At 46.3% G+C, this 24,708-nt stretch overlaps 2 protein-coding genes across 2 annotated transcripts in view; one reads left to right on the top strand and one right to left on the bottom strand.

The window, feature by feature from the left end:
* The window catches only part of Rrp1b (ribosomal RNA processing 1B), a 26,023-nt gene extending 24,622 nt beyond the window's left edge, over window positions 1-1,401 (bottom strand). The window contains exon 1 of the mRNA XM_028767953.1: window positions 1,239-1,401. Within this exon, the coding sequence (XP_028623786.1) occupies window positions 1,239-1,368 (130 nt within the window). The 5' untranslated portion in view covers window positions 1,369-1,401. The remainder of the gene's footprint in view (window positions 1-1,238) is intronic.
* Window positions 1,402-3,869: 2,468 nt separating this feature from the next.
* Window positions 3,870-24,708, top strand: part of Hsf2bp (heat shock transcription factor 2 binding protein) — a 79,277-nt gene continuing 58,438 nt past the window's right edge. The window contains exons 1-3 of the mRNA XM_028767973.1: window positions 3,870-3,917; window positions 4,933-5,083; window positions 15,448-15,551. Coding sequence (XP_028623806.1) covers window positions 3,870-3,917; window positions 4,933-5,083; window positions 15,448-15,551 — 303 coding nt within the window. The remainder of the gene's footprint in view (window positions 3,918-4,932; window positions 5,084-15,447; window positions 15,552-24,708) is intronic.

Below are 24,708 nucleotides of genomic sequence, written 5' to 3'. Positions count from 1 at the left end.
GTTTTTCAAGACAGGGTTTCTCTGTGTAGCCCTGGCTGTCCTAAAACTCACACTGTAGACCAGGCTGGCCTTGAACTCAGAAATCCGCCTGCCTCTCCCTCCCAAGTGCTGGGATTAAAGGCGTGCGCCACCAACTGCCCGGCCGCTAAATCTTTTTTAAAAATGGTTTTTCATTGAAATCTGCCCCAGATGAGAACACATAGCATTAATTCCAGCACTAGACGGCTAAGGGCAGCCAAGGCCACAGAACAAGCAAGACCTTGTCCCCCAGAAAGGAAGAGACTTTTTGAGAAGTCTGATAAAGGCATTAAAAAACTAAAATATTAGCCGGGCAGTGGTGGCGCACGCCTTTAATCCCAGCACTTGGGAGGCAGAGGCAGGCGGATTTCTGAGTTCGAGGCCAGCCTGGTCTACAGAGTGAGTTCCAGAACAGCCAGGGCTACACAGAGAAACCTTGTCTCAAAAACAAAACAAAAAAAGGTTTAGTTTAGGTGTATCAGATTTGCCTGCCTCTATGTTTGAGCACCACGTACATGCCTGATGTTAGCAGAGGTGAGGGCAGGGGTGACTCCTTTCCAGGAAAGGGTTGTGAGCTGCCATGTGGGTACTGAGACTTGAACCGCTGAGCAATCTCTCCGGGCCCCCTAGACTTCCATTTTAAGCACATCTAGCAACATGTAACTCAAACTTTAGCCAACTGGATGCAACCTGAAACCTCCACAGTAGGCTGCAATCTAGACTTTACGTATCCACTCAAGAGTTACAGAACCTATTCTGGATCACTTGAATAAATCCTTGCAATGCATTCCACGGCACGAAGAAGCGAGTGATGCGGCCACACTGCCCCCCAGGCTCAGTTTTATCTCAACATGCCTTGCGCGCCAACTGATTTCTCTGGCCCAGGGCACTTTTAGATCTTTCTTGCGTCTTCCTGGCTGGCTTCTTCCTGTCAAAATCTCAACAGAGCACAGGAGGCTTCCTTTAGAGGGACTTTCTCCTGCACTTTTCCAGACTACTGTCTACATTCCCGCATGCACACATGCTCCGCTGCATGGCCGTGAGTCCTGCCACCACAGTGCCACAGTTCCTCTCAGGGCTAACTCTCTCTAACGCACCCCAGCGCCAGGGGTGAGCTAGGACTCAGGGCCAGGAGCTGCGCCGCACAGCCCGTAGCAGACGCGCCCGCGCCCACTGGCGCGACCCTCGCCGCGCGCAGCGGCGCGGACCCGGGCCCTCACCTGTGTCGCTCTGCGTCCTTGCGCTGAGATACTGCCGCAGCTTCCTCACGGCGCGGTCGCGGATGCCCTTCTCACTGGAGGCCAGCCGCTGGGCGAACTGGAGCTCGGTAGACTGCATGGCGGGAGCCATCGCACCCGCTTCAGCATCCCCGGGGCTGCGCGCGTGCCGCTCGCCGCCGAGCGGTCTGGACTGCGCCTGCGCATTGGCTGCGGCGCGCGGGTGATGGCGTCACCGGTGCGCCGCGCGCCGGGCGCCCAGGGAGCCCGCGTGGCCCCTGTGCGAGTAGGCGATGTAGCGGCGCTGCTGTGGGTGATCCAGGTTTAGGGCGGTTGACCAGGCGGTTAGTTGGGGTCAGATTTCCTCCAGCAGGACACCTACGGCTGGTTTGATGCAGTTTTAGAGTCTAAACACAGCTAACAAAAGGTCTGTCGGGGAAGCGGCGATCCTGCTACCTCCATTCACCCAGGGTCGGTGGAACTCCGCGGGCTTCCCTGGGCAGACTTGATACCTAGAAGGAAAGCCGTCATCGAGGCATCCTGAGGCTTACGACAACACAGGGACAGGGGACCCCCCGTCCCGTTTGCTCGAGGATAGTGCCTTGATTCTCGATGCAGCATTATAGAGGGAATGGCCCACCTCCCCATGTCCTGGAACAAGTACAGAGGTGCAGCTTTCTAGGACAGGTGCGGGATTTGGAGAGGAGAGAGAACAACTCATTCCTGCAGCATCAAGGGCACTTACAGAAGTGTGGTGTGGTGAGCAATCCGTTCCTGCAGCGTCCTAGGGTCGATCCAGGAGTGTGTAGTGACGAGAGAGCAAGCCTTCCTGCCGCCTCTTGGGAAAGACGCAGGCTTGTGGAATGAGGAGTCAGCAAACCCATTACCCACAATGTCTGGGTCAGGTGCAGGGATGTGCATTGTAGGGGGAAATTTTGAGGATCTAACAGGGCGGGAACTTGGCTCTGTCTTTAAATCCTCCTGCATTCAAAACACACAGATCTGAGCAGTGGGTAGTGAGGTTTGCTATAATGAAACACGAGGACCAAAAAGCAAGCTGGGAGCAAAGGGTTTTTATGACTTGCGTTTCCGTATTACTGTTCACCATGGAAGGAAGCCAGGACAAGACCTCAAACAAGGCAGGAACCTGGAGGCAGGAGCTGATGTAGAGGCCATGGAGGGATGCTGCTTACCGCTTGCTCTTTTCAGTTTGGTCAGCCTGCTTTCTTATAGAACCCAGGACCAGCAGCCCATGGATGTTCCCACCCACAACAGGCCGGGTCCTCCTCCACTAATCACTAAGAAAATGCCTTACAGGCCTGCCTACAATCTGATTTTATAGAGCCATTTTCTTTACTGTGGTTCCCTCCTCTCATGACTTTGGCTTGTGTCAAGTTGACATAAAACCAGCACAAGTGGGAACATACTAAACCCACATGAAAGAAGTCTTTTAACAGTTGTGCTAACTTTAGGGACATCCAAAACTCTAGGCCATCAAACATATGAGAATTATTAGATTGGTATATTCTTCCAAGCTTTGGTTATTTAATTTTGATTCTCCCCCTATGTAGCCCAGGCTAGATTTTCCCCTTGCTATGTAGCAAGTTGGTCTTGAACTCCAGCTTCCACTGTTGAGTGAAAAATTATAGATACTGGGTATATAGAATTCTTTTTAGACATATAAAATATTCTTTAGGCTTTCTTTATAAAGACATGGAGAAACCGATGCATGAAGCAAGTTAAGAATGTGGACAGGCTAGTTACGGGAACTGGCTAGAATGCAAGTTAGCCAGCTGGGAACCAAGCTGAGAACCGCAGTGACAGGGCAGGACCACATTCTTGAGAAAGATAAACGTACAGAAAGTTTTCACATGACCCTGACTCACGTAGGTTGGGTTCCTTTGGAATGTTCTGCTATTTTTTATGTTATGCCACCTTGACAACCCCTCATCCCCCTCCCCATTCCTTGGTTTGTGGTTTTTCCCCTTAAAAACCCCTCTCAAACTGGCTGTCGGGGTCAATTCAGCTCCTGCGTGGGCATACGAATTGACCAGCAGCTAGCTGTCACACACCCTAATAAACCTCGCTATTGCTCCGGTACACGGTGTCTCGAGCAGATTACTGGGTGGTCGCGACTTTCTGAGACTTGAGTGAGGGTCTCCCCTCTGCGGAGGTCTTCACCACCACCCAAGTGCTAGGATTACAGGCATGTACCACTACATCTAGCTTCAAACCTGTTACCTGGCCAAAATAACTCTTCTGTGGATGTGAAAATGCATCCCTTAATACAGAAGCACTTGGGGCCAAGGGACAACGAGGTTCTCCCCTGCGCAGTTTCTCACAGCGTGTAGCTTTGGTTTTAGCATCCTCTCCTTAAACAGGGAAGGACGAATTCTGCTTGACCCTCAGGCCTCACTCTGCAGGTGACAAGTCTGAAACACAACGGAAATAGGACAGGGGCAGTAGAATCCGGGTCCATTTCATCCCTGGACCCAGAGGCTGAGAACGAAGCGCAAACTTGGGGAAATTTGAACCTTGCGGCTTTCCGTACGGTCGGCCATCTTCATATTCCCGCGCTTTTTTGGGTGCGTGGTAGAGAGTTCTGCGCAGGCGCACGAAGCTGAGGCCACGGCTATGGCCGCAACGGTGGGCGAGGGTTCCGATACTGAGGAGGCCTGCCGGGTCAGTGGGTGCCCCACATATGGGAGCTGCTGATGTTTACTCCCCTCAGGGTGGGTCCAGTGCCTGAGAAGATGTCCCTGTAGCCCTGAGGAGGCCAGGCCGCGAGCCGCGCGAGGGCGGGCCAGGGCCGGGGACACGAGGCGCGGTTCCCAATCATATGCCGAGGCCTTCACGTAAGAAAGTCAAGTTAAAAGCTCAGGTCTTAGGCCGTGAGGTTTCGGGCAGCCAGAGCGGAGAACTCACTTCTCTGGGTTCTGCCTCTGGTGTCTCTCCACGAGAGGGCCTGGTTGATGCCTACTTCCGGTGGGACGGCCTTGGATGGCAGCGTGGATGTGAGGGGTCAGCAGAAGCCAAGTGTAGCCGCAGGGATCCCATCCTGGAGCAGATCTGCTTGGGGCGCATTAACTTGCAGGCGTTTTCTTTGGCTTTTAGGAATACGAGTTCGGTTTTCCCCCTTAAGTGTTTCCATTCCCTCTTCCGCCATATTTGTTCTTACCGAATCAGAATCTTGATAATGTTGCTCAGGCTGGCCTCTGTCACTTGGGCAAGGCCTAAACCTCAGTCTCCTGAGAAGGTAGGACTGTGGGTGTGAATCACCACCCTTGACCCGGTCATCAAGGCCCTCAGTATGTAAAGCCCATGCACACACACACACACACACACACACACACAAATCTGTATCCACATATGTGTAACAGAAGGGATATTAGGTGACAGGGGTAGTGGAAGAGGCCTTTAACCCAGCACTAGGGAGGCAGAGGCAGGCACACTGCCTAGTCTATATAGTTCCAAAACAGCCAGGGTGACACAGTGAGACCCTCCCTCTCAAAAAGCTAACAAAACCCTTAACACACACACACACACACACACACGCAAAGGTACACATGTAAACACATTTGTGAGGCAATTATGAATGTAAGAGACATGAAAGAAGAGGCAGCAAGTTGATTTGGGTTGCTAATCTTAGTCGTCTCAAGAGAAATACTACAATGCTAAGATCTACTTGTTCTTTTAGCACATGGAATCTAAAGAAGAATTTGTTAAAGTCAGAAAGAAGGACCTGGAACGGCTGACCACGGAAGTGATGCAAATACGGGACTTCTTACCCAGAATACTAAATGGGGAGTTACTGGAAGGTTTCCAGAAATTAAAGGTTGTAGAAAAAAGTGAGTTTTAACCTCATGTATGCTGCTTGTCTTTAGGTGGCCAGGGGAGACACCTTTCAAATGTTGAGCTAAGTCCAGGATTGCTAGGACTTGTCTATCCAGATGTTTGACGTTTGAGCAACATCGCAAATACTAATCCGGGACCCTGTTAAATGTTTTGGGAGGTATTTGGAGTTTGAGCCAGCACCTTCCCAATTGCCGTTTAATCAGCTTTTGGTGGGTAAGGCTAATTTCTCAAGTCACATTTGACTACCAGCCTTCATAGTGTGCACCCCAAAGGCCCAAGTAATGTTTTGAGCTGTAAGTCCAAGTAAGAAAGTATCTTTCCCCCCAATAATTAATTAATTAATTTATTCACTTTACATCCTGATCGCAGCCCCTCTCCCATACCAGTGTGGTGTATCCTGTCATCCTGAAGGTGTCATCTCCTACCCCTCCCCCACCAAGAAAGTATCTTGACTCAAGGATGTAGGTTTCTGAGCCAGACATCCTCTGGTGTATGTCTGTAATCCAGTACTTAGGTGGCAGAGGTATAAGGATCAGGTGTTACAATCATTCTCGCCTACATACTAAGTTCAAGACTAGCCTGAGATTGGAGAAACGAGCAGTACGGTGATCTCCTTGGAAGGGGAGAGGGGCAGCCAGGTTGCCTAAATAGCCAGCTAGTAGGGATCAGAACATGGGTTTCTAGTTTGTGCATATGTACTTGGCCAGTTAGCCAGCCCTATTCAGTTAGAGGGGTGAGGCAAGCAGAAGTCTGTGAAGCTCACAACTGTCTGGAACTCCAGTTCCAGGGGATCCAGTATCCTCACACAGACATGCATGCAGGCAAAATGCCAGTGCATGTGAACATAAAAATAATAAAAGAGAGGGTTGAATGGTTATGGTTACACAGAACCCTGCCCCATTCTTTCAGAGTCTTCTCAGCCATTAACTTCCACCTTGTACTGTGCTCTGGGAGGTGGACCCCCTACAGACTGGAATTGGCAGGGCTGGCCAAAGAAGGCCTCTCTGAGCAAAGAGAGAAGGAGTGGGTGGGAGGGGTGTCCAACTGTCCTCTGCCCCTCTTGGTGGTTGGGTTGCATTCCTTCACAACAAATGCCCCTCCCAGGGGCCTCCTCCACAGTCTGCCTCTTACTAGGCCCCAATAACATGCTTTCCCCGCTCCCCCCAGAGCGAGTGACAGGGCTGCCGCCATTCTGTGGCTGTGTCGCCATTCTTTGTGGGGCCTTACTCTTCCTGTCGCCAGTTATTGACTTCTTAACTGCCTCATTCTGATCTCATGCTCAGCTGGCAAATTTTGAGAGCAATTAGTGTCTGTGCATTTATTTCCAGAAAAGGGAAATGCTGCCTGGTAACAGAGTGCATTAGCCTGCTGGTTGATTGTCTCACAGTAAAGCCATGGACCAGTGGTCTGCAAAATGTAGCAGGCTCTCATTCGTCGGGGATTAGACGCCAGTCTCCTTCCCAAGGCAGTCTGGGGGCCACACACGAACCTGGTAACATGATAAGGTCAGACTACAGGAGCTGTTTACTTGAGGTTCGTGGCCTCCCTAGGCCCTGTGTCCCTTCCCCATTTGTCTCTCTGATGTCCTTTCTGCCTCCTTTGCCTATTCACCTCTCTCAAGACCATCGGTGCTCATCCTTCCTAATGCTGTGACCCTTTAACACAGTTCTTCCCCCCAAACTTACAGTTATTTCATTGCTACTTCATAACTATGATCTTGCTGCTGTTATGAATCATAATGTAAGTATGTTTTCCGTTTGTCTTAGCTGACCCCTGTGAAAGGGTCTTTCGACTCCTGCACCCCTAAGGGGTTATGACCCACAGGTTGAAAACTGCTTCTCAGGAGCCTTTAGACAGTGCAGGTGCTTGAGGCCCAGCCTTGTCCTGTTTGATCGTAGCCTCCCCAAGGCAGTCTCTGCACACATGTAGCTTTAGTCATTTTCTCGGTGCTAGTGACTACTGGATGCATCCGTATCTCCAGCATCTGCCTTACCCTGACTCTTACTTGGCATCTTTTCTCACTTGTTCCTTGATCATTCAGACTCTAAGTGTCCATCCTAAGCTAATCAGGAAGCAGATCTCTCTCTGACTAGATCAGGTTTATGTCTCATTGACCATATACCAGAGGAGTGGGAGGTGCCTCACCAGGCCTTGGGGACAAGCTTGAACTTAGGTGGTGTGGGAATGAAACCATGTTTTATGTTGGAGATGGCTTCATTATATTTCCTGGGATAACCTTGAATTCTCTGTGCAGCCCAGGCTGGCCTCAAACTGTAGATATCCTGCTTTAGCCCTCTAAGTCCTTAGGTGATGTTTTGACAGCTCATAGCAAGTGGAGCTTTGTGTAAAGAGACAACTAGAGGCTGAGCACGAAGTGGACCCAGGTCTCACTTGCTTGTAAACAGTGAAGTTCAGATAAATGTAGAACACTGTTGAGACATACCTTACCCACACCATGGAGGCTAGTGGGAAGTCAGGCTGTGTTTGTGTGTCACCGTAGCTCTTCAGGCCAGGTCAGGCTTTTCCCACTGAAAGTGGAGGAGCTTTCAAAATGAGTTCGATGAATCAGAAGTAAGCGGCCACTCCAAGAAAGGGGCATTGTGACATGTTCCAGTTAATGGGAGACATGACGTTTTTTGTTTACTTGGCAGCTGGCTCTCTCTGTGCCTGCTGTTGTAGCCTGACAAATGGCAGGGCGGGTTTCCACTTAGTCAGCAAGATCATTTTTACTGTCTTCTGCCTGACTTGTACCGATCCCCCTGTGCTGCTTCTCACTGGCCTGCCCTGGTCCTCTCAGAAAATAATCCTAGACCACACACCTTGGAGCTGTACCTCCAGCGAGCTCTGGAGATGCCTTCTGACTTTACTAGCCTGCTGTCATCTCTGTTGTTTTGGTGGGGGTCCTTCAACTTACCTCCTCCAGGCAGGGTTTACTGTTCCCAGCCTGGTCAGTTTTGTCTGATTCTATCATTCTACTTCTGGAGTTAGGCTGTTACAATAGCTGCTCCTTGTCCGTAGGTTAGTTAAAGACAGCTAGCAAACAGCTGCTATGTATGCCAGGACCTAACTAGATCTTCTGTGCCGGTGAAGCCTTTCTACTGATGGGGAAGCCTTGCCCAGAGCAGCTCTGACTACCCAGACATGAGCTCTCTATTAGGCAAAGCCTAATAGAGAGCTACATGTCCTTTTCTTCCAGGGAGGTCACTGTAAACTTTCAACTTAGGCTTACCCTGACTACCCCTGCTTTTCTGGCCAAAGCAAGGTTGAGGAGATGGCCTTCTACAGTACCCTTTATCTAGTTTTTGCTCTTGAATTCTCTTTCTTTTTTTGTGACAAGGTCTCACTTGATAGCCCTGGCTGTCCTGGGATTCTCTATGTAGATCAGGCTGGCCTTTCTCTCACAGAGATCTACTTGCTTCTGCCTCCCAAGTGCCTGAGCAGATGAGATAGGTATCAGATAGCTTGCTGAACATGATTCTGAGCTAGCCTGAGTCCTGCCTGTGAGAAGCTGGGTAGGTAAGCAGTGTCTTGTCTAAACATCTTTAAAGAATCAACACTGAGGAAAAGGCATGCTTTCTTTTTTGTAAAATATTATGATTTTATATGTCTGGACATGTAGCCTGAATGCATGTGTGTGTGCCACGTGCCTGAGGAAATTAGAAGAGGGTGTTGGCTCCTCTGCTACTGGAGTTACAGTTGTGAGCTCTATATAGGTGCTGGGGATGGAACCCAGGTCCTCCGAAAGAGCTACTCTCTTATTCCCTGCAAAACACCATTTATTTTAAGAAGGAAAAGGAAAGATGTGTGACAGTCACAAATGGAGTAAGGATTGGTTTTTGGACTCATCAGATGGTTGTCCTGCTTGTGGAGGACGCAGGGACAGCAGAAGTAGAGCAGTGGGGGTGGGGTGTTCATGGAGGATGGGAGGGGTTTGGTTGAGGTCAGAGGTGTTTGGACCCTCTAAATGGACTGACACTAAAATTTTGATCAAGTGGTATGTTTTGGAGGATGGCTTAAATCTGAGCAGCAGATGAGTCAGAAGGCTTGGTCGGGTGGAGCGTATCCCTCAGGGCGAGTTCTAGGCTCCACTGAACTCCCTCTGACCAGATGGGTGGGATCATGAGAAAACATGATAGGTTCTGGTGATGCAGGGAAGGCACAACCTTGGAGGTCAGGGTCAAGCATGATTGGAATACGGATGGGCAGGACATCTGTGACATCTGTCCTACATGCTGACCGGCATTCCAGTGTGTTTTCTGCAACGATAAATCACCCGTCTGAGAACATTAGAGCACGTGCCTGGTTATGTACTGGCCCTGAGTAAGATCCCTAGGTCTCTTACTTCTCCCCCACAAGTCTCCAAGGACGTGGCAAGTTTGAGATGACGTAATCATTCTAAATGGTTTGTTTGGTACCTGTATTGTAGGAATGTTGGAGGAAGTGTTCTCCAGCCGAGAAGCTTCTTGCGCTCCTAGCGTGCTGGAGAGAGCATTCTGGCAGATTCACAGACCTGCAGCTTCAGTTGTGGCTCAGACACTAGCACACCGCGAACTTGGGAAAGTGTGTAAATAGAAAATACTCCGTGAGGACATTATCAGTACTGGTCAGTGTTGAGCACTGGAGAAAGGGTCAGGTAAAGGAGGAGTCCTGCACTGCTGTTGATTGTGTGGAGGTCTCAGTTGAGACAGGGAGAGTGAGGGCACTGGGGCTTTCGGTTATCATCTCAGACCATCCAGCTCCTAGGACAGAGACCATGACTGAGCTCCTCTGTAATTGTCCATAATTACAGTGAGTGCGGTGGAGAGTTAGCTGAGTCCTGGGCAGAGCCAACTTCAAAGGAGCAGAGCCTTCATAGGTTAAAGAGCTTGTTTGGCAGTTCTAGCAGGGGGCACGGCTATTTATATGTCCTAGGCTGAAGAATGGTCTTCATCAATCAGGGAAGGCTGGTCTCTTCAACTGGATATTTAGGAAGGGATGCCCATGGAATGGTGAGGAAGGACATGCCTGTCTACCCAGCCAGATAACCCTCTGGAGGGTGCGGTGAAATACCAAATCCAGATTGTCCTTACATCCAAGAGTCCTGTGACTTCAAACAGGGCAGGATGGTTGGGATTTTTAGATACTACTATAACATCCTGTGAGCTTTAGGATCTCAGTCCACAAGGGCCCTCTACTGGTTACTGGAAGAATCTACATGTACACCAGATGGTTGTCATCTTGGAGAACAATAGAAAAAAAGAAAGAAAAACAAAGACAGTGTAAGGGGAGGTGTTCACAGATGCCACCTAACTGTAAAAGGCCACCAGAATTCCAAGAGAGTTGGCTGGGGGAAGCCAAAGCAGCTTTATGGAGGAGTAGACTTAGAGGACAATTAAAAGACATCCTAGAAGTAGTTTATTCAAGAGAGAGGGGACAACATTTGGTATGGTAGGCAAATGGATTTTAGTTCAGCATGTTGGAAAATGCAGATTGTGCAGTGTACAGTCTGCCCACCATGGAAACAAATTGGCTAGACTAAAACAGTGTTCAACAGGTACACGTATGTCGTCTTCTGTGGCTCACTGGATTATTCTATGCACCTGAGCTACTTAACAGCTCCTCTGGAATAGTGGCCCAGAGCTGGGTCCTTAGCTCTGGGGCCTTTGAGCTACTGCAACAGCTTATTTCTGGGAAACATCGGATGTAGAATCATTCTGGAGGTGTCTGTTTGCTTTGGAGAACCATGTGAGTAGGAATGCCTCACGAAGGGCTGACAGTCTCATGAAACCCTGGCATGTTGCAGAGATATCTGTCAAGTATTTTCCTGAAAAGATATCTTCAAGTATAGTCCCCAGGTCCTCAGAATGGGACTTTGGAAAAAGGGGTAAAATGAGACCTGTTGGGCTCTAGTCCAATATGACTTTCTTGTCAGGAGAGTTTTAAACGTGGTCACAGAGGTCTGTGAAGATTTAGGAAGGCCAGAAAGGGAAGACTGTGTGAAGAACAGGCCATGTGCAGGTGGAGGTAGAGCCTCCCAAAGTGCTTCTGAATCCAGGGAATGCTGGGCAGAAAGAGGCAAGGAACAGGTCTGCCTGTCAAGGTTTCACAGTGAGTTTGGCTCTGCTAACTTGCACTTGGGTTTGGAAGTCTGCAGACGGTGAGACATACATTTCATGTGCTGGGAAGCGAGCATACCACCCAAGCCTCAGCTCAAAGTAAAGATGGAATGAATACTTGTCAGTATTCACTCATCTCTCTGAAGCTTCCAGAGTACTGGGAAGGAAAAAGTTAACGGGTAGTTAAAAGTATTTGTGTTTTCAGACAGCTGTTGTGGTAAAAAGTATTTCACATTAATGGAAAACAACTGATGGCATGTTATAGACATGCCAGGTAACAGGGGAAGAGAAACTGGATCCCAGTGTGATCTGAATGTTTCTGATCTGCATTCAAAAAACCAGCTACTGACACCACCCAAAAATTTCAAAAACCTATCAGGCTATGTGTGGCGCACACCTATAATCCCAGCCCTGGGGAGGGTGAGGCAGCCGGATTCTGGAAAATACAGTGAGACTTTGTTCTAACCCCCAAACAAAGCCAGAGCTATATAAAGATAGTTGTCCAGAGTATTGCTGTTGAAATAGTCATTTTATGTATTATTTTTAATGTCTGTGGAAGAGATGGCTTCCCTATGTTCCTAAGTCTGTCTAGTGTGCCGCCCTCTACCCAGTTATGTCGCCAGAGATTCTCCTGTTTTGAGTGCCAAAAGCAGCTAGGCTGGGTGACAGACACCTTGTTTTCATATAGAGTTTGTGTAAGATGTTTCTGTTCTGTGAATCAGTCACTGCATTGTCTACATTATTTCTTAATGTAGACTTAAAGCATTTGCAAAGGCAATATATTTCTTGTGTTTTTCTTATGTATTATTTTTAATGACTGTTTTAGAGATGCTGTGTAGACCAGGTTGGCCTGGAACTCATAGAGATCTGCTTTTTGCCTCCTAAATGCTGGGATTAAAGACATGCACTACCACTCCTGGCCAAAGACAGTATATTTCCCCTGTCCCCTGACCTCCAGACAGGGTTTCTTTGTATAGTCCCGGCTATCCTGGAACTCAACATGTAGACTAGGCTAGCCTTGAACTCAGAGATCAGCCTGCTTTTGTCTGCTGGGTACTGGGATTAAAAGTGTGCACTACCACAACCTGACTTTACTACCACCACCTGACTTAAAAGCAGTATGTTCTAGCCAGGCAGTGGTGGCGCATGCCTTTAATCCTAGCACTTGAGAGGCAGAGGCAGGCGGATTTCTGAGTTCCAGGCCAACCTGGTCTACAGAGTGAGTTCCAGGACAGCCCGGGCTACACAGAGAAACCCCATCTTGAAAAACAAACAAACAAAACCCTAGAAACAAAAGCAGTATGTTCTAAAGGGAGCTCTTTTGTTTTAACTGAAGGTGTATTTTTCTGACCAAGCAGAAAGGTGAAGAATGTATAAAAAAGTGATAACTTGTGTGAAAATATTTAGGTAGTGTCTACAACATTCTGTACACTTTCCGAAGCACTTGCGGTGCAACAAAACTCGATGATCTCATGTCCGAGCTGTGGGGGTAGGTTGCAATGGTCCCATCAGGCCACTAGGCGGTGGTCTGACACAGCTGATACGACTGCTGTAGGGATGGACAGTCTCTTGAGCAGGGTGGCCTGGAATTTTCTGGGTTTCATATTGTGACAAGGGCCTTGTTGAACCTGTTGCTTTGGTATGAAAACCTGCAGCAGTTCACATAAAGCTACACAGAGGAATTTACTATGATGAAAGTGTTGGGTGGTTAAAATTGGTTTCTATATATTTTTACATGACAAGATTTGTAGAGATTTAATTACCTCCCTCCTTTTGGCTGTGTTTGAGTAGCAAAGTTTAATAATAGAAGCAGACTTTAGGACTTAGTTGCAAAGAGAAAATATGGAAACAACTGATAGTTTTAGTTATTTAGTTTCTGTCTGATTGTATATTATGTATTTCATAGTTCACATATACTTATACATATATGTAGATATAGGTAACATTGAACACGGTTTTATGTATAGTCAACAGTGTTATTTTAAGGCATAAAGGCCCATTGGTCTTTGGTTTCCTGGGTGGTCAGGATTAGTGGGACAAAGGAGAGTTCATATGGTATGACATACCTGAAAAGTCAGGGAAGAGAGCTCTGACGTAGGGGAGAATAAATAGCCCAGTGAGGCTTGCATGCTTCTAGGAAATGTGAAGGGATCTTGCCAGCCAGTTTCATAATCTCCAACTTGTTGTTGACCTTTGGGTTCTAATCTTCCTTCTTGGACAGGGTCTCAAGGAAATGTAGACACTTTCCTTGTTCTTTCTCCAGAATGCTTGGGATGCCAAGTGGCTCTAGGCAGTCCTTGGAGTTTTTGGTGTAAGTGTCCCTTTGCCTTTTCAGACCTTTGGAGTACAAAGCCTGCCCCTTCCTTTGCTTGCACATGATTGATTATCAGCCTGTAAACCTTTTCTCCTTGAGGTGGAGGCATGTATGGTCTTCCATATGTTCCCAGGGGTACTCTCCTTACTCAGGTTCCATTACCCTTCGTTTATGCTCCCATTGCTGGAGCTGAGCTCTTTTGTCCACGGTGTGTTCCTCTCCTGCTGCTGGTGGAGAGAGCTGAGGCTGCTGACTTGAAGTAGTTGGGTTTGAAGTGTAATTCCCTTAAAGCCTCACCTAGGAACCTTGTTAGAAATTGAATTTCTTTGGGCTGGAGAGATGGCTTGCTGCTCTAGCAGAGGACTAGGATTTGGGTCCCAGTACCGGTAACCCACAACTGTTTGCAACTCCAGTCCCAGGGGATCTGACACTGTTTCCTGGCTTCCATTGACACCAGGTGTGAGCACGGTACAGATACATATATGCAGGCAAAACATACAGGAGAGAAAGGATTTCTTCTCTTGTGTGTGTGTGTGAGTGCCTGTATGTATGTTTGTGCACCATGCTCATGCTTGGTACTGAGAAGATCAGAAGTGGGAGTCAGAGTTGCAGGCAGTTGTAAGCTGCCAGCCATGTGGGTTCTGGGAACAAAACTCTGCAAAAGCAGCCTCTGTTCTTAACCACTGAGCCATCTTTCCAGTCCCCACATATAAATCTTAAAACAAGAAATGTACCTTCTCTTTACCCCTCCCTGAGGAGCTATTGGCAGCTACTGGTTGTAGGAGGAAGAGGAGTCACTCTCCTCAGTGGTGTAGTCACCGGTAAATCGCCTGTGCTTCACGCAACAGGAATTAAACTCAACAGCAGCCACAAGCCGTGGGAGTAAGAGGAGGCTTCTTGGCAGTAAGGTGACCATCAGGAAGGGGAGGGGCATGAAAGTGGATAATGGGGGGGGAAGGGGCCAAATGTAGTAGATACGGCCATGAAAGTATTAATAGGAAAGAATTACCTCATGGAAAAGAAATGTAAGTTCTGAGGTTCACCTAATAAACTCATGGAATCACAAACTCCATGAACCAGGCCCAAGCCCCCTGGGAGCCTAGCATATTAGGCTTGTATATGTATTGTATATATATTGGCAAAAAAAGAGTTTGATTTCTTAGCCTTGAGATCAGACTCTTAAAATTTTTAATTAAGTACCCAATTGTTTTGAACAGTGGTATTTCTGCAGTATGACGGTATTTAAAGTTGATAATATGCTTCTCGTTGGTTTATTGATGTGGGTGTCTTTTGAGTTTTTTGTTGGCCATTTGACTCATCAGCTAAATGCTGGTGGAGAGGAAGTGTTCCATCGTCACTACCCCCTCACTGTAGCGTGTTCTTGTCTTGATCTCTGCTGCTTCCCGCCTTCATTGAGTACTACTGTAGTTGTTCCATTGAGTCAGTCTGCCAGTTGGTGGGACTTGCTCTGTGAGTCAGCTCCTGCTGGCACCAGCCACTCATGAGATGCCTTCTGCTTTTTATGGCACAGACACACGTTTGTGCCATGAGATAGTCAAGCTTCTCAGCTCTGCCTTCAGTACTTTAAATAACTCATTTTCTTGAAGCTTTGAGTACCCGTCTGGCAGTAAATGAGGTCTTAAAATCACAAAGTAAGATAGCAGGAGAATTTCTTTCAGAGCTAGAGGCAGTTCAGTACCATGTTGTGCTTAGTGTGCATGGGATGGGACGGGGTTCACTCTCCAGCATCCATTCCCACCCCCTCCACAAAAAGTATTTCTAGTATGGCTTGAAAAATGGAAGAGAGCTTAGACACAGGACTATAAGAATGCTGTATGTTTCCAGGACAGCCAGGGCTACACAGAGAAACCCTGTCTTGAAAAACAAAAACAAAAGAATGTTGTATGTGGTTTGATATGTCTTAAATTTTTTTTTCTGTCTCTTCTAGACCTGGAAAGAAAAGAACAAGAATTAGAGCAGCTGAGATTGGACCGTGAACACTTCAAAGCCCGGCTAGAAACTGCACAGGCAGACAGTGGGAGGGAGAAGAAGGTAGGCTCTTGGGCGAGGTGCCTGCAGGGGTTGGGTCCAGGCACTGTTGCTTTCCTGCCTTTGCTCCTGAGGAGCAACTGAGCTCACGTTGTCTCTGTTAGCCCTCAGGAGGGTTAGTTAGATGTGGCTTTTGAGTAGGTTTGAAGGTAGATGAACTCTTAATAGAGTTTATAACCATTTAACAGGTAGACCATTCACTTCCTTTTAGTGTACTTTTTTTTTTTTTGTACATTTAGAGTTCGTGGGTGTGAGAGACTGGTGTGAATGTTTGTGTGTATTATGCAGGCTTGTGCATGCTTCACTTTGTATGGAGTTCAGAGGACAACTTGTGGGAATTGGTTCTTTTCTTCCCCATGTGGGTTTTGGGTTGGTGGCAAGTACTTTTACCCAATGAGCATCTCACTGGCCACCTTTTAACTTTTATATTTAAAAGTCGGCTTCAGCTGAACATGATGGTGCACACCTTTATCTCAGCACTCAGGAGGCAGAGGCAGGTGGATCTCTGTCAGTTTGAGACCAGTCTGGTCTACATAGTGAGTTCCAGGGCAGCCAGAGCCACATAGGGAGACCCTGCTTATACAAAACAAAACAAGTCTGCTTTATTGTACATTCTTATAACATGGTAAGAATCTGGAAGCAAATAACTTACAATTGGTGATATACTAAGTTAGAAATATTTCTAATTAATTTGGTTATGACTTATTGATACTTAGAAAATAACTAATTATGTTTTATTTTATTATTGGGGAAACTATCTTTTTCTTTATAAAAATTATTTTATATGTACAAGTATTTTTCTTACATGTATGTCTGTCCAGCATGTGTGGGACTGATTTCCCCAGAGGCCAGAAGAAGGTGTCAGATCCCCTGGAACTGGAGTTCTAGATCACTGTGAGCTGCCATGTAGGTGCTAGAACTGAACCCAGGTCCTCTGCAAGAGCAGCAAGCGCTTTTAACTGCCAAGCCATCTCTCTAGTCCCTATAATATTTTTTGAACATATTTTTACAACAGGGTGACATATATTAATTCATCTACTATAAATCTAGTTCTGTGCTTCCACGTAGAATTTTGGGCTTGTATTTTAAAATAATAAAGCAGTAGTAGTTCAGAGCAATTACAGCTAGTACGCTTTGGATATTTGTTTTGTGCTCACAGGCACACAGCCTTTGTGTCTCATGTGCTGCGATCACAGGGAAATCAGCGGGTATTACTATTGTACAAGCGACTGAATAGCTGGTCCAGGGCCGTACTGCCTGTGTGCTAAGGAATTCTGAAATTTTGTGGCTATAGCAGAGGTTTTGAAAACTGGTAGAGCTGGCTTGTATTTTAATATTGAGTAAGCAGAATATGGTTTATTCTTAAACCTGGGGATTAGGTTTTGTGTGAATTACATAAAGTTGAAGTATACATATATCAGTATATAAATGAATACATATATAAATGCAACTTGCTGAGAATGTTTATTGTTGCTTGTATATGGCTCTAGGATTGACCACTTGGCATGGATAGTCAATTTGGGGTCTCTTTCCTCGGTAAAACTAATTCTCCCTCTCTTAGCACGTGTAGGTTGCTTGTAGTTTTTCATTTAGAAGTCGGCCCTGTGAGCTTTCCTCATTCACGTTAGTATGTCAGCTGATGTTGGAATCGTTCAGGTCTTTTGAAGGCAACCATCTTATAGGTACTACAGTGGTATAGCTTTCCTGTCATATTTAGAAGAAACAGTTTCACAGTGGTCTTTGTGGGTCTGCTGTACTTACATCTTACCAGTCCCTGGAAAAGGAAAGTTTAAGACAGCCTAGCATTCGGGCTTTCACGGTGGTTTTGTTGCCCACTTTTAGCCTGATGTACAATGAACACTGAGAGCGAAAAACAGACTAGAAAAATTTAAAAAGCTGGCTTGAAAAAAAAATCACATTTAAAATTGGGACCAATAAATGGATAATCATTAGAGATTAGCACCACTGTATGTACCAGGACAGTAGAACAGGTACCTGAGGCAGCCCAGTGATGGCAGAGAGCAGACTCACTCTACAATCAAGAGTACAACCTGGTGTTAATCCCAGCACCCAGGAGGCAGAGAGGCAGGAGGATCTCTGTGAGTTTGAAGCCAGTCTGGTCTACACAGCACGTGCTCGAGATCAAACCTTGGTCCTTGTGCATGTTAGACAAGAACGGATCTACTCAGCTGTAATATGGTCATGCCCTCTTTGAGTTTTTCTAACCTTAGTTACCCAGATACTCATAGTCCAGCACGGGTTAAAATTCTGTGAATATTACTTCTGCATGATCTTGGGGGAGGAAGTCATAAGACCAGAATGACTATAGACATCCAGAAGTAAAGACTGTGCTCGGGACTGTTGCGATGGACCTGGACTAGAACAGTCAATGCATTTGTCTTCTCTGGGGCTTAGCTATATCTTAAGCTGGTGGTAGACATTGATGTCCTCCATCTGATGCTGTGTATGCACGACAGCTCATAGAGGCGTCTGCTCAGATTCAAGGAATGCTGGGGAGGCCGGATGATGTGTGACAGACGTGAGAGTACTTGGAGGTAGCCCTTGGGAGAGAAGTGGGTGTGAGACGGAGCAGAGACTCCAGGACACTGAAGGTGCTACAAGTGTGAACTGTCTGCCAAGGAAAGCTCTAGACAGGAGGGCAGGAGGGATGGCTTCCCTCAGCCTTTTGGCCCCCAGATAACACCACTGCATATCTCAGCCATGGAACTGTAGGCGCTTACACTTGCTCTGCTGATTCCTATCTTGCTGTGGTCTCCTTGCTCCTTTCCTTGTGCCCCTTTTGAATTGGAGGTTTTTATTCTACTGTGTACTTGGGATATGCAAAACTTTCTTTTTGACCTTATAGGGGCTCACAGGTGAGAACTTGTCTTGGGTCTCAGGAAACTGTATTTGTCTTATTGAGCAGTGCTGGAACTATTGAGATGCTGAGGAAATGAATTAAAATACTTTAGGGTATACATAGAATGGTTCTGTTATGTGTTATTAATTATGGCCTTGTTGCAATCTTTGGGAATTAGGTATAGTTTTAAGAGATATGTTTGGGTGTTAGGTTGACAGAGGGTGCACTTGTGTTAGTTAATCGTGATTGTCAACTTGGACTGAGAAATACCAAGGACATTTGTGGGTACGTTTCTGCTGTGCTTGTGGTCGTATTTCTAGTGGTGAGTAAGTGGGGAATGGCTACTTTGAACCCTGCTTGTGTCATACAATAGTCTGAGAACCCAGATAGACAAAAGGGTAAGAAAGAGAAAGCATGGGACCATTCTCTCTCTCTGCTTGCTGGTGTCCATGAGGTGAGCAACTCTGCTCTGCTCTCCTGTCCTGTCCTGTCCTGTCCTGTCCTGACTACAGCTGTGGAACAGTCTGACTGTTCCACAACTGACTGCCCTGAAACTGATGGAAAAGACAGTTTTTGTCCTTTTTCATTGTTCTGTCAGGCATTTGTCAGTGATGAAAGACTAACAATGCACCAGCTCAGTACTAAAAGGCTCGTGGGTGGACACACTGTGAGCAGGCATGTCCCACTTATGTGGGGTGGTGAACGAGGCCTTGGGTCTGATCTCTGGTACTGAATAGAATGGGCATGGTGGTATACACCTCATACTTGGAAGTTGGAGGCAGGAAGGTCAGAAATTTAAGATCATCCTCTGTTACATAGTGACTTCGAGATCTGCCTGTTTAATAAACAAACACAGCAACAGCTGTGCCTCTACCGCAGCACCGAGACCTTTTGCTGTTGCCAGGACTCCTCCCCTGGCAGGCCTCGGCACTCCAAGAGCAGGTATCCAGTCCCAGCTCTTTTCTTCCAGTGATTCGACTGTGTTGCTGTGTTGAAGGAGAGGAAGTGACTTCACTGCAGCTTTAGCAAAGCCCTTGTGTAAGAGTCTTCATCTCCAAGGGGCACAGGAATTGCCACGTGCACAGCATGCTCATGTTTTAGAGTCTATACTTTTCTTACATACTAGGTTCAGTCATTCCTGTCTTTTCATGATTTTTACCCATACTGAAGAACTTACTGGCAGTAATCTAATTCAGTCTCCTAGTTGCTGGATTCTTTCCTGGTTCCTCAGCTCTAAAATAAGCTTCTAGTCCTGCCTCATGATCTGCACAGGCCTGGGCAGGGACCACAGACAGCACTACAGAAAAGACAGCTGCAGGAGACAAGTGGCCTTATTATAGCCAGCTTGCTTATCCCTGTTCAACCAGTGAACTGTTCAACTTAACTGGAAATAGAAAAACAGTCAAAGCTAAACCATCCCCTCATTTCCAATAAGGTGAGCGTATCAGCATGCTGTGACAACAATAATACTTTTTTTATTGGATATTTTATTTATTTACAATACAGATGTCATCCCCTTTCCCCATTTCCCCTCCCTAGAACCCCCTATCCTATACCCCCTCTTCCTTTATGCCTTTATACCATTTTGATTACATGCATGTATTAAGGTCAGTTCTCGGTTGAGGGCCTAGCAATACAATAGATGCAAATAGTCAAGGAACAAGCAAGACAGTAAACACAAATAGTCAAAGAACAAGCAAGGCATTAAACCCAATGTTTATGTGAACATTCCCATGATCACTGTTTCTAAGGGCTTATCAGGATGACCAAAGTGTATGAGTCTACTTCCCTGACCTAGCCCAAGGTCATTTTCATGTCTGGAGCCTATGTCCTTGTTCTTGCCTAATATTTAGATTCCTGCCTGAGACTACTTCTGTGTTCTAGTCCACAATAATACTTTGAGTGTTGGAGACCTGGCCCTTGTATCATTCAGTACAGGTGCTTACTGAAAGGCAGCTGCAGCTGCACCTCCTCCTCTAACTTATCTTATTGATTTTATTTTGAGATGGGGTCTTGCTATGGAGCCTGAGCTGCCTTCAACTCTATATAGCTTAGGCTGGCATTGAGCTCTCGATCTTCTGTCCCAGCTAGTCTCCAAGAGCTTGGAATGAAAGGCATTCACCAGCATGTTTGGCTCCATGCACTTTTATCTCATGGGATGTGCCTTTCCCCATTAGCAAATCAGCCAAGAGAGAACTGTCAGTTTTCTGTTAATATTTTATTTTCTCTATTTTTAATTTATTAGGAAAGAGTTGCTACTTTTAGCATGCTCAAAAGGAAGCTGATGGAAACATTAATTCAGTGATTCAAGAAACTTTAAAAAGTTTATTTATTTTTAAGTTTGTGTGTGTGTATGTGTGCGTGTGTGCGCGCCTGTGTGAGTTTATGTGCACCATGTGTGTGCAGATGCCCCTGGAGTCTAGAAGAGTGCCAGAATCTCTGGAACTTGAGTTATAGTTTGCTGTTGTTATTATTATACAAGAATGGAACCCAGGCCATCTGTAAGAGCAGTGTATACTCTTAACTGATGAGCCATCTCTCTAGCCCTTCGAGAAACCTCTTAAAGAAAATGAGCTGGTAGTATAATCTAGCTAAAATATGAAATGAACTATAGAAAAATTTTACAAGAGATCTTTATTTGATAATTGTTTTAAAAGTTAAAACAATGTTTTATGCGATATTCATCCATGCATATAGTACGTTTGGATCCAATCCATCTCTGATCACTTTGCCCCCACTTGCTTTCCTACCCCCACTTGCTTTCCTACCCCGGCAGCACTCTCCCTCCTGGCTTCACGGTGCCCTTGAGCTCGCACAGTCTCGCTCGCTCTCTCAGTACCCAGAGTCCACTTAGTGTGGGCTTGTGTGCACGCTAGGAGACCATCTGTAGGTCCCTCAGGGGCCTTATCCCTGGAGAAAATGATTCTTTTTCCTCCAGCAGCCATCAGTTGCTAATAGCTCTTCAGACCGGGGTAGAATCTCTTGAGTTCCACCCCCTCCATGCTGGGATTGTGGCTGACTTGACTTTGTGCAAGCCTGGAGCCCCAGCTCCGTGTGTTCATGAATCCATGTGTGCAGATGCCATGTGTGCATGCCAGCAGCTTCTGTTGTGATTCAGATTCTACTCCTCTAGGCTCTTAAAATTGTTCTGCTCTCTCTTCCACAATGGTCTCTGAGTGGTACATGGTGTGTGTGTGTGTGTGTGTGTGTGTGTATAGTATAGTATAGGTGTCCTGTTTAGAGCTGAGCACTCTACAGTATTCTGCACGTTGACAGGTGGTAGGTCTCTGAATCAGTTGGCATCTTAACAAAGAAGTGTCTCTGATGAGGGCTGAGAGATGGACTAAGCTTTAGGTATAAAGAGAAGCACTCAGGACAGGATGGTTTCCTCCATTGCATTTGCGCCACCTTACACTAGTGGTCTATCTTGCCAGGACAGTCATTTCTTTAGTTTTAGGGGTCACAGCTGAGTAAGACGAATGACATTTTTCTCCCACTGTAGTATTCTCAGAACCCAATACTTCTTTGCTGTTTGGTTGGATTATTTGCCCTCTTTCAGATACAGTTGTCCCTCAGTATGTAAGGGGAATCAGTTCCAGGACCTCTTGTGGATAGTCCTAGGGACCCTTCTGTGAATAAGTTCAGTATTTGCATGCAACCTACACATATATGCCTTAATTAAGTTATTTGTGCTCTCTAATTCAATGTAAATGCTGTATAAATGGCTATTGTACTCCGGCTGGGGGATGGCTTAGGGTAAAGTGCTTGCTATATGAGAGTGAGGTACTGAGTTCAGCTGGGAGCACCTACAAAAAAGTCTGCTGGGGTAGCTTCAGGCCTCTGTTGGCTGACTCAGCGGATCTGGAACCAGTATGGTGTGCGTGGCAGGCCTGATACAAATTGGATGCAGTTTTTCTCAGCCTATGGCCTCCCTCCTTCGCCCCTTGACAGAATATGGCTGTGTATTCCCCAGTTCTGTCCTTTGACTCCTGAGTGCTAGGATTGTGTGTGTACTGCCATGCCTAATTGAAGTTGGAAGGTTGACGTTTACCTTATTTTAAATAATGGATCAGGATCTTATTGTGATATATTTTAAAGTTCTGTACTTGCAGTTTCAGATAAATGGGTTTATTGGGTATGTAGCAACCAAAAGGGAAAGAACAAATAGCAAGTAACAGATAACATCATCAAACATGACTGGTATAGCCTGATCGAGAGCAAAGGGAGCATCATCCAGTGGAGGCTTCACATTCAGAAGAGATGGAGCAGGGAAGAAGCAGCTAGCTGGAGCCACTGGTTGGGAGGCTTGCCATCTAGTGCAGTGCCTGCCTTCCCAGTGCAGGCATATTAGACTGTGGATCAGCAATGAGAATCTCTGTAGGAAAGGTCACCTTCTAGCTGTTCTCAAGGACACAATGTTTTTAATCCCCTTAGCTACTTGCTGTTTTTCTTTGCCCCCGTTACAGAGCTGGGGAGAGAGGGCTGACCTAGGACAGGGTGTTTTGGAGGACACTTGACATAAACATGTTGGAGTCTGAGACAAGGAGGGGGCTCCCCTTTCCCAGTATGCTTTCAGTAAGCTTAAAAAAGCATGACACTTTACCAGCATGCTGCTGTGATGTGACACAGCCTAGAATTGCTGAGAAAGACAGTAGCAGTTGGAGATCAGTTCATGTCTGTGGGAAATGGTCTTGATCGCCTTGATCTGTGTGGGATGGAAGACCCACCCTGGATGCAGCTGCTGCCATTTCATGGTCTGGATCCAGACCTGTGTAAGAGTGAGGGAAATGAGCTGAGAACAACCAGGCACGGGTGTATTTATTATCTCCGCTATTGACCATGGCTGTGATGGAGGGAAAACATGGCAACAGAGGTTCACAGTGCCTGTGAATATGCCGTGACGACGCCATTACTCTCTCTGTCAGTGTAGTTACATGTGTCCATGAGATGTGCCATGATGACACCATCACTCTGTCTGTCAGTGCAGTTACATGTGTTCATGAGATATGCCATGATGACATCATTACTCTGTCAGTGCAGTTACATGTGTCCATGAGATATGCCATGATGACACCATTACTCTGTCTGTCAGTGCAGTTACATGTGTCCATGAGTCCAGACTGCAGGATCATTAAGTCAGACATGAAAACCATATGCTTTTAAATTTAGATTCTTAGATTTTTTTTACTGATTTTTATTATATATGTATGGGTATTTTGCCTGAATGTATTTATGTGTACCATGTGTGAGCCTGGTATTCACGGATGCCAAAACAGGGTGTCAGAACCCCAGAACTAGGGTTACAGATATTGGTAGCCACAATGCAGGTACTGGGAATTGAACCTGCGACCTCTGTAAGAGCAGTCAGTAAGCACTGAGACATCTCTCCAGTCCCACCCTCAATTCTCTTGAAACCCTAGGGAAAAAACCCCGTTATTATTAAATACTGACTTCTTTAAAAGAAAAACCCTCAATCATCTAGTATAATTTGAATTGTGGTTGAACTAATTCTCTTTGATATAAATGAATTTACCTAGGTTTTTATAATTTTTGGTTTATTCCTCCCTCCTTGGTAGTGCTGGGGGTAGAACCCAGGGCCTCATGTATGATAGGCAGGTGCTCTATAACTGAGGGATATTCCCATCCCTGTTCATCTCTCAGGAAATGCTGTCTCCTTAAAGGGAACTTTAGTACCAGAGAAACATGATCCCTAGGGAGGATGAGAACTCCTCGGGATGTCCTGTTGAGAGGGCCATCAGGACAATGGCTCTCTTCTTCCCTTAATGATGCTGTGAGAGTCTGGCCCAGCTGCAGCTGTGCTCAGGGCTGCTGGAGGGAGGGCCAGGAACCTTCCCTGGCCTCCATGGTCTTGTTATCCATGTGCTGAGCCTGAGTCTGGGGTACCAACCTTCACAGCTTTCCTGACTGATCTTAGGTCTGGTGTGATCTGATGTCACTTCACGACCACACATGCTTTTCACATTGCCAGCACCTTTGATGACCCTCTCATGAGGAGTTCCTCTTTATGTTTTCTAGAACAGTGGTTCTCAACCTTCCTAACACTGCAGCCCTTTAATATAGTTCCTCAGTGTGGTCGTGACCCACAGCCATAAATTTATTTTGTTGTTACTTCATAACTATAATTTTGCTACTGTTATGACTCATAATGTAAATATTTCTATTTTCTTATGGTCTTAGGTGACCCTGTGAAAGTGTTGGTTGACACCCCTCCTCCCAAAGAGATTGTGACCCACAGATTGAGAACCATTGGCCTAGAAGGGGACTTCTTACAATTCTTTT

This window comes from Grammomys surdaster, unplaced genomic scaffold, assembly GCF_004785775.1.
Source record: "Grammomys surdaster isolate TR1022 unplaced genomic scaffold, NIH_TR_1.0 183, whole genome shotgun sequence".
NCBI lineage: Eukaryota > Metazoa > Chordata > Mammalia > Rodentia > Muridae > Grammomys > Grammomys surdaster.
The sequence above is the reverse complement of the archived record's forward strand: the minus strand, read 5'-3'. Positions and strand labels throughout refer to the sequence as shown.